At 37.6% G+C, this 13,736-nt stretch overlaps 1 protein-coding gene across 16 annotated transcripts in view; it reads left to right on the top strand.

Annotated features, from left to right (window-relative positions):
* The window catches only part of unc-104 (kinesin family member unc-104), a 400,417-nt gene that overhangs the window by 284,039 nt on the left and 102,642 nt on the right, over positions 1 to 13,736 (top strand). For 12 of the 16 annotated variants that reach the window (XM_076197529.1, XM_076197534.1, XM_076197523.1 and 9 more), the window contains 2 exons: positions 6,763 to 6,944; positions 7,899 to 8,075. In XM_076197529.1, the coding sequence (XP_076053644.1) occupies positions 6,763 to 6,944; positions 7,899 to 8,075 (359 nt within the window). The remainder of the gene's footprint in view (positions 1 to 6,762; positions 6,945 to 7,898; positions 8,076 to 13,736) is intronic. The other 4 variants (XM_076197582.1, XM_076197575.1, XM_076197590.1 and 1 more) reach the window with 1 other exon arrangement.

Genomic DNA, 13,736 nt, shown 5'->3' on the forward strand with positions numbered 1-13,736 from the left:
CTTACAACTTATTAAGATCAATGAAATTGGCCTTTGACTACATGGATGAGGAAAAGATAAAGAAGATGCTAGTTACACTGGTAATACAAAAAAAAAAAAAAAGAAAAAAAAAAAAAAAAAAAAAAATGGAAAGAATTCAAAGAGCAATGACAAAGATGGCACCAACACTTTGCAAGATGACATACGAACAAAGATTGGATAAACTAAACTTAACCCTAGAACAAAGAAGAGAAAGAGGTGATTTGATAACGATCTATAGAATTATGAAAGGGATGGAAATTCTTGATAGGGATGACCTACTAAAATGGGACAGAAAAAATACAAGAGGACACAAGAAGAAACTTAAGAAAGACAATTACAGAAGAGATCTAAAAAAAAAAAATCTTTCCACACAGAGTAATAGATACATGGAACAAACTGAAAGAGGAAACAGTGAGTGCTAAAACTATACATGATTTTAAGAAAGAAGTGGATGCAGAAAGATGCAACTGCGGGTCACTATGAGCATAGCTCTCCTCCCGCAAAGTACAACTAGGTGAATACAACTAGGTAAATACGTGAACAAAGATTAGAAAAATTACATCTATCAACACTGGAATAGAGAAAAGAAAGAGGTGATTTGTTGACCATTTACAGAATTATGAAAGGGATGGAAATTCTTGATTGAGACAACTTATTAACCACTTCACTCCGGGCCAAAATCTCGCGGGCAGCATTAGCTGCCAGACGTACGATGTTGCGTCATAATACTCGCATCATAAAAAATAGTCACCGCTTATATCGATCGTTCTCTCTTTCACCCGTGAATTTTGATAACCATAGAAAATGTGATGAAGCCAGTTTAGAGAGTATGTCAGTTATGCAGGGACAACTACAATAAATATAATCAAGACGCCAATATGGCAGCCTCGCGTATCCACTTGCTCCTCATGCCGCCTACGTAGGCGGCACCGTATGGAAGAGGTTAAAATGGGACAGAAGAGAAACAAGAGGACAAGAAAAGAAGCTAAAGAAGGAGAGTTACAGAAGAGATTTGAAAAAGAATAGCTCCCCACATAGAGTGATTGATGTCTGTAACAAACTAAATGGAGAAACAGTGAGTACCAAAACTATACAAGATTTTAAGAATAAACTGGATGCAGAGAGATATGAAAATGGATCAATATGAGCATAGTTCTTGTCCCATAAAATACATCTAGGTAAATACACACATCGTTGGATTGATGACGGAGATTGGAACTCCAGAAAAAACGCAATTTTCATGGATTTCAGCAATGAGGGAGTACCTGTGTTGTATTAGGAAAAGGGAAAGCTTGTGGTGTAGTGGGCAGGTAAAATGGGACAGACGAGAAACAAGAGGACATGAAAAGAAGCTAAAGAGGGACAGTTACAGAAGAGATTTGAAAAAGAATAGCTTCCCACATAGAGTGATTGATGTCTGTAACAAACTAAATAGAGAAACAGTGAGTGCCAAAACTATACAAGATTTTAAGAATAAATTGGATGTGGAGAGATATGAAAATGGGTCACTATGAGCATAGTTCTTGTCCCGTAAAATTCAACTAGGTAAATACACACATCGTCGGATTGACGACGGAGATTGGAACTCCAGAAAAAATGCAATTTTCATGGATTTCAGCAACAAGGGAGTACCTTTGTTGTATTAATAGGAAAGGGGAAAGCTTGTGGTGTAGTGGGTAGGTAAAAAAAAAAAATAAAAAAAATAAAGGGGGAGGCATTATTGAAGAAAATGGAAGGAAATGAGGAAGAGGATGAACAAGCCTCAAACGTCCAAACAGGTGTAAATAATAAAAGATGTGCAGATGACACAGCTGATGTCGAACAAATAAGTAAAGGAATTAAGAGTAGAAATATAGATAAGAGCAGCTCAATAGAAAGTGGAGATAAATATTTCTATGAATTTAATGAGGGAGGAGATGACAACCTCCCATGATTAGCAAATTTAGGGGAAAAACTAACAAAAATGGGAGGTTAGGTTTAGCAAGTCTAGAGGAAAACCTAACAAAAATGAATGAAGCATGGTAGGTTAGGTTTAGCCAACTCGCACTAATTACACAAAGAGTTGATAAATTGGAAGAACTAAAGAAGGAGAATCAAAACCTAACTAAAGAAATAGAAGAATTAAAAAGACAGTTAAGAGAAGTAAAGGATGAGAATGAGGAATTAAAGAGGAATAATAAAGAGAATAAAGAGTCCATAGCAAAAGAGGTAAGTGGTTGGAAAAAAGTCCAGGAGGATAACAAAATTAAATTTAGAGATATAGTGAAACAACAGATGAAGGAACACACTAAGGACACAGTTATTAAAGTGATGAGAGAGAAGGAGAATATAGTAAGAGACTTAGCAGATAAAAAGAAATGTATAATTATATTAGGAATGGAAGAGAAACATAATCCAAATAGGACTACAAGTGTAAAGGATGAGAAGGAAAAAGTAAACAAGGTATTAAAATATTTCAAGAAGGTGAACAAGAAATAGGGAGAAAGAAATTGAAGAAATTTATAGGCTAGGGAAATATAGACAAGACCAGACCAATTAAGGCTAAATTCAGGTCACAAATGACAGCAGAGAATGTCTTATCAAAAATAGGGTAACTAGCAAAAAGTGATCAGTATAAACAGGTATGGATAAAAAGAGAGACGAATGAAGAGGAAAGACAGGAAGAGAAAACAAAAAGAATCAAAGCTAAGGAAAAAAAACGAGAACAGAACAGAGTCAGACAAAGAGAAATTTGTGGAAGAATTATCAAAAGTAGATGGGTAAGGCACTTGGAAAAAAAAATGTACTAAATCCAAGGCAGTTTGGATTTATACAAGGATGATCATGTGTCATAAACTTGATGTGTTTGTATTCAAGACTAATAGATATAATACAAGAAAGAGATGGATGGGCTGATTGTGCATTTCTAGACCTAAAAAAAGCTTTTGATAAGGTGCCACATAAGAAATTGGTAAAGGAATTAGAAACTGCAGGAGGAATACAGGGAAAACTACTGAAGTGGATGGAAGACTTCTTGCATGAAAGAGAAATGAGAGTGGTGATAAGAGACAAACATTCTAATTGGGATGAAGTAATTAGTGGAGTTCCACAAGGAACAGTTTTGGCCCCAATAATGTTTGCTATATATCAATGATATGGATAAAGGAATTGAAAGTTATATGAGCTTCTTTGCAGATGATGCAAAACTGTTGAAAAAAGTGAACACTGAAGAAGATTGTGAATTGCTGCAAAGTGATCTCAACAAAGTATGGGAATGGAATAGGAAATAGGAGATGGAATTCAATATTAAGAAGTGTATTTTAATGTAATTTGGAAGAAACAAAAAATAGAATAGTGGGCTCATATACTTTGGGAGAGGAAGAAATAAAAAAAGTGGAAAAAGAGAAGGACCTAGGAGTCATTATTATGAATATGTCCCCTGAGAAACATATAAACAAAATTATTGGAGAAACTTATAATTTTATAAGATCAATCAAAGTGGCATTCTCTGCTGTCACCTGGACAAAGAAATGGTGAAGAAAATACTAGTCACTTTGATAAGACCAAAATTGGAGTATGCAGTGACGACATGGTCACCAAGTGCAAAGAAAAAAAAAAAAAAAAATGTATAACAAAACTTGAAAGAATACAAAGAGCAATTACGAAATTGACACCAACACTCTCAGAACTATTATACGAGGAGAGACTGGCAAAACTTGAGCTACAGACATTGGAACAAAGAAGAGAGAGAAGAGACTTGATAACTATGTATAGAATCATGAAAGGCATGGAAATTATTGATAGAGAAGATCTAATAAAATGGGATAGTAGAGATACAAGAGGACATGGGAAGAAAATAAAAAAAAGACAATTATAGAAGAGATCTGAAGAAGAACAGCTTTCCCCACATGATAATAGACATTTGGAACAAGTTCGATGAGAATGTGGTGTGTGCAAAAATGATACATGAATTTAAAAACAGTCTAGATAAATCATAGCTCCCCTTCCTGTAAATTACAACTAGGTAAATACACACAAGTGCAATAACTAAAATTTTTGAAAAAGTCATCAAAAGTAGATGGACTAAACATCTGGAGAAGAACAATATATTAAATCCAAAACAAATCTGTTTTAGACAGGGAAGATCATGTGCCACAAATTTTATCTGTTTCTATTCAAGGGTAGTAGATATAATGCAAGAAAGGGATGGGTGGACAGACTGTGCTTTCCTAGACTTACAAAAGGTATTTGATAAAGTACCACACAAAAAACTATTAAGAAAACCCGAAACAACAGGAGGTGTACAAGGAAAATTACTGAAAAGGATGGAAGATTTCTTGTATGGGAGAAAAATGAGAGTGGTGCTCAGAGATAGAAACTCTACCTGGGAAGAAATGATAAGTGGAGTCCCACAGGGTTCAGTATTGACTCTGATAATGTTTGCTATATATGTAAATGACATGAATGGAGGTGTAGAATGTTACATGAACTTCTTTGCAGATGACACAAAACTACTAAAGAAAGTAAGTATGGAAAAGAATGTGAATCACTACAGAGAGACCTGGACAAGGTCTGGGAATGGAGTCAAAAGTGGGAGGTGAGCTTCAACATTAAGAAATATAGTGTAATGGAATTTGGAAAAAGTAAAAAAAGAATATCAGGACAATGCAAAATCAGTGCAAAGGAAGTAGAAAAGCTAGTTCTGAAAAGGATCAAGGAGTAATTACAAAGACAACAGACAAGCAGATAAACAAAATAGTTGGAGAAACCTATAATCTACCAAGATCAATAAAGTTGGCTTTTAATTACTTGGATGAGGTAATGGTAAAAACAAATACTAGTCACACTGATAAGACCAAGATTGGAGTACACTGCAACACTATGGATACCCAATACAAAAAAGAACAAAAGGAAAATAGAAAGAATTCTAAGAGCAATGGCAAAGATGGCCCCAACACTTTCAAAATTGATATATGAGCAAAGATTGTCTAAACTGGAACTACCAACCCTGGAAGAAGAGAAAGAGGCAATCTATTGGCCATTTACAAAATCATGAAAGGCATGGAAGTCCTTGACAGAGAAGACTTATTAAAGTGGGATAGAAGAAAAACAAGGGAACATGAAAAGAAACTAAAAAAGGATAGTTATAGTAGAGATCTGAAAAAAAAAATGTTTTCCACACAGTATGGTGGATGTCTGGAATAAATTGGATGAAACAATAGGGTATGCAAACATCATACAAGAATTTAAGAACAAACTAGATGTTGCAAAGTATAAAGATGGGTCACGATGAGCATAGCTCCCCTTCCTGTATAATACAACTAGATAATTATAGAAGAGATCTGAAAAAGAATAGCTTCCCACACAGAGTGGTGGATACCTGGAATAAATTAGATAAGGCAATAGTGTGTGCAAACATTGCTCAAGAATTTAAGAACAAACGATACTGAAAGATACAAAGACGGGTCACTACGAGCATAGCTCCCTTCCCGCATAATACAACTAGGTAAATACAATTAGGTAAATGCACACACTTTCCCATCTTTAATCAGGAGATTTCTTCTTGCATTGATAGAAGAGACCTCCTGATTAAAGATGGGTGGACTTTAAGAGGTCATGGATTTATAAATATGTTGATTAGCTTAGAAGGTGACATAACCTGAACTCAAATAATACACGAGTTCATATCTAAATCTGATAATTGGAAATCAAAGATATATATTAAGTTGGAACCATATATGAATTTGAGTGTAGGTATGTTAGAAAATTAGAGGATAGGAGACAGGACCTAATGAGCATTGCTCCTTTCCTGTAAACTACAATTAGGTATGTACAATTAGGTAAAATTAATACACAAAAGAGGAGAAAGACTTGAGAATGTTGATAAAAGACAACTTGTCACCTGACAGACATATCAGCAGGATTGTGGGAGAGACATGGACTACTGCAGAAGATTAAAGTGGTGTTCCACTATATGGATGAAGGGATGATGAAAAAACTCATAGAAACCTGGATATATCCAAGATTGGAATATGCATTTGTAGTGTGGTCTCCACATAGAGTGAATAATACAAGCAAGATCAAGAGAATACAAAAGGCAGCTACCAAAATGGTCCCTAGCCTGGCAGATAAACCATATGGTGAAAGACTAAAACGTTGGTTCTGCCCACCTTGAAAAATTGAAGAAAAAGAGTTTATATGATTACAGTATTGAGGTCACTAAAGGAGATAGATTGCATAGAACAGATCTCCTGATTAAAGATGGGAGGGCTTTAATAGGTCATGGGAGCAAATTAAGAAAGACTATATGTCAAAAGGATGAAATAAATTTTTTTACATTGATGTATAAATACATAGAATAGCTTAGAAGGTGATATAGCCCAAGCTCAGACAATACATGAGTTCAAATCTAGATACATGGGTTTGAGGCTAGGTATGATTAAAAAATTAGAGAATAGGAGATGGGACCCAACAAGCATTGCTCCTTTCCTGCGTACCATAATTAGGTAAATACACTTAGGTAAATACACATTACAAAGCAAAAGAGAAAGATTTAGGAGTGTCGATAAAAGACAACCTGTCACCTGACAGCTTTATCAGCAGGATTATGGGAGAGATGAATGGACTGCTGCAGAAGATTAAAGTGGCTTTTCACTATATAGATGAAGAGATATACTGTATGTATATCACAATTGTGAATTTTGTTGCTTACAATACATTACTAATTTTCAGACTCAGCATTTGCATCTTTCTATGTTACAGGTACAGTTCCAGTTCACTCTTCTCACAGACACTCTCTTCTCTCCACTTCCCCCTGATTTCCTCCCACTGTTGGAAGAAGATGAGGATGAGGAAGATCGTCCCACACCTCGTACAATAGTAGCTGTAGAAGTACAAGATACAAAGAATGGAGCTACACACTACTGGACCCTGGAGAAGCTCAGGTATGATAGTGATCCAATATGTTATTTATTCCTCCTCAGCTTGTGATGTAGGCCTCATGGGGTACTACACTATTATGTCTAATTTTTCTTTATTTGATCATTAACTCTTCCTACTGTTGTGTTGCTATTCCCACACTCCCTATTTCCCCCATTTTTTCCATGCATTTGATCCTACTGCTTTTTGTACTGTGTTTTGCACTTATGGTCCTTGGCTCACTTCGCTTCAATCTTACGTAAGTATAGTATTTTTTTTAGTTGCCCATCATGTTTTGATTTTTCATCCTTTAGTTGTTTTCATGGGTACTTTTTACCTGCAGTAAGCCTGATCATCTGTTGTGTAAATAATGTTTTCAAATTTGTTAGGATGTAAAGATAGAATTATTGTACAGATCCACCCCATTCTTGAATCTTGAAATTCTTTAGGTGTAGCCCTTCCCCCAGTTGTAGACAAAGTTTGATATTTGTACAAAAGTGCATTTGAAATCCAAGCTTGCAAGTGGTTGGTAAGTAACTTTAATTCTTACTAGCTGTAGAATGGACCACCGCAATGTGGGTCCCCAATGTTCTTCCGGTAAGTAGATTTGTGTCTTTGCATGGGCCGTATAGACCCTAGATTCCAAACTTTGTCTACAATACTGGCATAGTGAAGGCCTCAGCATGTCAAGGCATGCAGATGGGCGGGTGCCAACCCATATTAATTGCCCCATTTATTCATCATCAATGGTGACGCCACTTTCTTCAGATGCCACCACAATATGAAGGAATGGCATCTTTTAGTAACTGGCATTCTGCAAGGAAATTTTTGGATAAAACCACAACTATTGGCATCTAAGCATTGCTGGCATCAGATATGAGGTTAGTCATAGTCTGAGGGGTCCGCTGAGCCCGTGTGTATCACACAGACTAGATTGCCACCACTGAGTCAGTTGTTGTTGCTTTTGCCGCGCATTGTAGACACCGTTTGGAGTTGATGCGTCAGATCTACAACTCTGATGTGAGTCCGTGCTCGCCGCCTCCCACGCCGCCACCTGAGCAGGAGCCCGAGGAGGTGCTGACATGTATCGCAGCGTGCAACCAGGCCCGCCTCTCCCTCTCCAGCTTGCTGCCCACCAGACTCCTCAACACCAAGATGTGCGTCCCTCCCCCTGTCATTCTCTAACTGCCCCACCCACTTCACCTACTTCATTTTCAGTTTGCATTGTTATATGCACGCTCTCACCCAGTTACTGCCACTGCTCCTCTTCTCACCTGTCACTGCAGTTGCTGCCACTGCACTTTCTTTTCACCTCAACAGCAGTTGTTGCTACTGCTCATCACATAGCCCTTTGCCGCTGCCTATGTTGGTGTCCAACTTAATCAGCCTCTTCCCACTCATGGATCTTGGAAACAGCCAAACTACACAGACATTTTAGGGGCTTTTGCTGCTCCATACTTTTTGTGTGCAGTACACTGAAGCCCATTGCTGTATAGATTTTTCCAGTTCTCATTTGTTTATAACCAACATTCCAAACTTCACAGCTTATTATCTTGGAAGATTGCCACCTCTGTGTACATTTAATTTGCATTTGCAATGCTGCAACAACTTGAATATATTAATAAATAGCATTCTTAAAATTCAAAGTACCCACATGAATATTATGATTTAAAGATATTTCATACACTAAATCATGATTGCTGAAACTCTCCAGTTGAAAATATAACTTTGTTTCAAAGTAATCATGAGATTTTGTGATTTATGTTGGGACAAGTGATAGGCATATGTACAAGGTGGTCCCATAGGATGAACATTAAAGAAGATAATCTCTCTACTCCTTGTATGGAGTATTGGCTGCAGAAGCTTTATGCAGTCATTGCTTTAGAGACTTTGGTGACACCCTACAGACCTGAGTCACATAGCACTCTATTATTATTGAAGAAAAATCTCCATTTCAAGAAGAAAGCAGATATATTTTTAACTTCTGCTACCCCTTTTTTATGCTATGCTCCTTAAACCTCTTCTTGAAATTATTCCACCAATTATAGAAGTGCTAGTTATTGGAGACATATTAAATCCCCCATCACCTATCTTCAAAGCCTATCAACTCTCTTCTTTAATATAAATACACCCCCTTGCAGCTGGCACTTTGTCTAAAAACTGGGCCTAAGCTTTTCTTCCCTGTTTTCTTTTCTTTTTTTCATTTACATAGAGCTGACTGTTAGTAACTACTCCTCTCCTTTTACTATGTGACATAAAAACAAATCCACAGTTACATAAAACAAATAGCAGTCCAGTAATTCTTCTCAGAGAGATCTATGAGAAGACAACATTTGCTAGCAGTTCTAGAGCTGCATTTTTCTGTTGAGGGAAACTTGAGGTACTGATTGGTTAATTAGTTTATGTTCTAATTGATTTTTGCACTTTACTTAATTTTGTATATTTCTTTTACATCCATCCCAGTGTTCATGTTTTATATATACATAAACCAAAGGGTTTTTCCCCCTTACAAGGGAGGTAGCCAAAAAACAAAGCCATAAAATCCACTCACACCCATTCCATCCCTACATACTCCACTCCCATCCACCTCTCCCCTCCCTGCAGCTCACCCACTGCCCTGGGTCAGAAGCAGTGTTGCAAGACAAAGCACAACCCGCAACCACAGCAAGGCCACTTCATTAAACTGCCAAACCTCCTCTCTGTCCCCTCATGTAGAAATGGAGAAGACGGGGAGAAATCCCTTTGGGCTGTCAATTTTAATTATTACACATACTCCCTCACCCCCCATCCCCACCCATTCCCTTTCAATGATCACAGTATTATCCATACACAACCATTCTCCATTCACCCCTATCTTCTGTCTTCTCCCTTCCTTCCTCAACATACATTCTCCTTTTTCCCAATGCCTCTTTTACCCCATCCATCCATCTCATCTTTGGTTGCCCCCCCATGTTCACTCCTACCTCTGCCTTCCACACTTCATTTACTAATTTTTCTTCACTCATTCTTTCCATGTGTCCAAACCATCCCAATACTCTTTCATCAACCCTGTCCTATCCCATATATCCGCAGTACCTCCCACAATGCCGTCCTGTCTACCCTGTCATAATTCTTTACCAAATCCATAAAGGCCCAAAAAACATCCTTACCTTTCCTAATAATTTCTCACATATATGTCTTACCACAAAAATCTGATCCACACAACCCCTACCAGTCCTAAACCCACACTGTTCCTCACCAATTACTCCCTCTGTTCCTCTCCAAATCCTCTTAATGAAAACCCTCCCATAAGCCTTTCTAACTAGACTTAAAAACTGATCCCTCTGAACTATGACACTCACACTTGTCCCCTTTTCCCTTGTAAAATGGAACTATACAGACACTCCTCCAGTACTCTAACCTCTCTTAAACAAACATTAAATAATTTCACCAGCCAATCTACCATCAGTGTGCCTCCATTTTTTAGATATTCTGGATGATACCCATCCAACCCAGGTGCCTTTCCTGCTCTCATCATCTTAACAACTGCTTTCACCTCATCTTTCCTCATTTCTCCTCCATTTTCCTCACTCATCATTCTCATTTTCTTAGCTATTCCCACTGCAACTACCTTTCCCTCCCTATCCTCCTTTACATTTAGCAACTCCCTAAAATACTCTGCCCATCTTCCTATTACTGCCATCTCTTCCATTATCATCTCTCCATCTGCACCTTTTACCTTTTCTTCTCTACTTGATTTGCCTCCTCTTCCTCTCTTAATATCTTTCCAAAACATCTTTTTATTACTTTCAAATTTTTCTGTCGTACTCTTACACCATTTCATATCTGCTCTCCTCTTTGGCTCCTTTATCTTATGCTTTACTTCTCTTCTCTTTTCTTTGTACCTCTCATATGATTCTCTCATCCTCTTTTGTAACCAATCTGTGAATGCTCACTTCTTCTCTTCTACAACCTTCTTTGCTTCCTCATCCCACCACTCATTATCCTTCCTTTTATACCCTCCTGTCCTCCTTATTCCACATCCATCTTTGCACACCTTGTGGCTCTCTCCTTGAACCATCCCCATTCCTCCTCCACTCCTAGTTCTACTCTATCCTTCACTCCCTCCTACTCCTTTCTCAGCTTCTTGTACTCCTTCTCCTTTTCTTTCTCACTTTAAGCACCTCTCTAACTTCTGTCCTTTTCCTCTTTCTCTATCTATCCTCCACTCTCATCTTACCTTCCAAAAGATTATCTGATATTCCCCTTCTCTCCCCTTAGAACATGTACATCCTTAACTCTTCCTACTATTCTCCTGGTTACTACTATATAGTCCATTAATGCTCTACCACCCTTCCATCCACCACCATCTTCCATGTATATTTTATGCTTAATTTTCTTCCTAAACACTGTACTTGCTATCATCAACTCTCTAGACAAATCTCCACCATCAACTCATCATTACAATTCTTTCCTTGAACTCCACACCTCCCAACCACTTTGTTGGTTCATTTCCTACTCTAGCATTAAGGTCTCCCAATACCACTACGTTGACATTTTTCCCTAAACCCTCCATTCACTCATTTAAATCTATCCAAAAAGCCTCCCTTTCCTCTACACTCTTCTCACTACCAGGCCCATATGCACTTACAAAAACCCACATCTCCCTTCCCAGTTTCACCTTCATCCACATTAACCTTGAAGAAACCTTCCACTCCACCACATGCTTACCTATCTCTTCACTTACTAGTATAGCCACCCCTTCTCTCCCTCATCCTCTCTTCACTCCTGAGATCCTCCCAACTACACTCCCAAACTCAAACTCACCCCTCCCTTTCAACTTAGTTTCACTCAATGCCAACACATCCATCTTTCTTCTCACAAACATACTGCCTATCTCTTCCCTTTTACTCTCATCTGTACCACATCCACATACATTAAAAGACCCAAACCTTAGGGTATTGGTTGGAAAACTCCTCCCAGTCCCTCTTATGTTTTTTTTTTTTTTTTTTTTTTTTTTTAAATGTCCCCTTTGGGGCTACAGGGAGAAGGATGCCTAGTCCTATCCCTGTCCCATTTTTGTTATCTTATATGACTCAAAGAAAGACTTGGTGGCAGTATTCTTTTCCCCCACCACAGGGTTTGGGAAAATGAGAAAATAAATATTCAGAGAAGTGGTGCAGGACAGTAACAAGATTGGGGGGGACAGCATAATGGAGGGTCAGTCAGAGTATAGTAAAGTATCATCATTTCTCTATGAATAGAGATTTCCTCTACCACAGACAAAATGATGTATGGCTATGGTATGTAGGGGTGCCCCATATACCCCAAAGTATAACCTGTATATACCTACCAACTTTTAACCCCACAATAACATGCAGCCAAAACCCTAGACTTATAAACTGTATTTGTCAGTGTATAAAACACCATGCATAATATGCACCCATATTTTACATGGCTTTGAAAAATGTGGTATCTCAAGGAAAAGAAATATTGTTTCAATGAATATTTTTTTGAAAATTATTGACAAAGGTTTTGTAGGGGAACACAAATTTTTTGTACATGTACTTAAATACAATTATCATGTACAGCACAATAAGTGTGAATTAATTACTGTAGATATAGTCAGGGGTGCACTCAGGAACTTTCTAAGGGGGGACCATTTCTCAGTTGTTTGAAATTTACAAATAAATTAATCATTGGCTCAAGTTTCATTACATGGAAAATCTGCAACCCAGTAGTGGCTGTCAATGGTCCTCAGAACCTCCCACAGACTTTTCTGGGAAGAAACTTTCGACTGTTGTCTGTGTTGTATTTACCTAATTTTAGTATAAAGGAAAAAAGCAATGCTATTAACAGTGTGGTACTGTTTCTATGTCACCTGCTCAAAATTGTAGGGAGAGGAGAGCAGTTGGCAGTTATCAGTTCTCCATGTGCGAAAAAATGTAAAAAGAGAAAAGAAATATAGCTCAATTTGAGAGAGTTACCTTAGAGACCAGAGACTGAATGACAGCCCCTCAAGGCTGCATCTCATGATGGGGGTGAAGGGAATGACAAGTTTGACCTTGGGATCATTGCAACTTGGGCTCAAATGGACCATGTATTAGCATGCTTACCCACCCATGCCCTTATTATGTATCCCCTCCTAGTATACATAAGTCCACCCATCCTTTGTACAACCTTGCTGAAGAGGAACACAGTTAGTGACCATAATATATGTATCTTCAAATGCAAACAACTTAATTTTCTTTGATAGTGGGATATTCTGTGTGTGTGTGTGTGTATATATATAAATATATATATATATATATATATATAATATATATATATATATATATATGTGTACCTATTTGTATTATATAGGAAGGGAGCTATGCTCGTAGTGACCCATCTTTGTATCTTTCAGCATTAAGTTTGTTCTTAAATTCTTGAATAGTATTTACACACACTGTTGCCTCATCCAATCTATTCCAGATATCAACCTCTCTGTGTGGGAAGTAATTCTTTTTCACATCTTTTCTATAACTATTCTTTTTGAGTTTCTTTTCATGTCCTCTTGTTTTTCTCTTGTCCCACTTTGATAAATCATCTCTATGTGGGACTTCCATCCCTTTCATAATTCTGTAAATAGTCATTAGTTCTCCTCTTTTTCTTCTTTGTTCCAGTGTTGGTAGTTCCAATTTGGACAATCTTTGTTCATATGTGTGTGAGTGTATTTACCTAGTTGTATTTTGCGGGAAGGGGAACTACACTCGTGGTGTCCCGCCTTTGTATCTCACAGTGTCTAGTTTGCTCTTAAACTCATGAATGGTTTTTTACACACTATTTCATTGTCCAGT

The sequence above is a fragment of the Oratosquilla oratoria genome, chromosome 1 (genome assembly GCF_046742065.1).
Source record: "Oratosquilla oratoria isolate Oo_2021 chromosome 1, ASM4674206v1, whole genome shotgun sequence".
NCBI classification, from domain to species: domain Eukaryota; kingdom Metazoa; phylum Arthropoda; class Malacostraca; order Stomatopoda; family Squillidae; genus Oratosquilla; species Oratosquilla oratoria.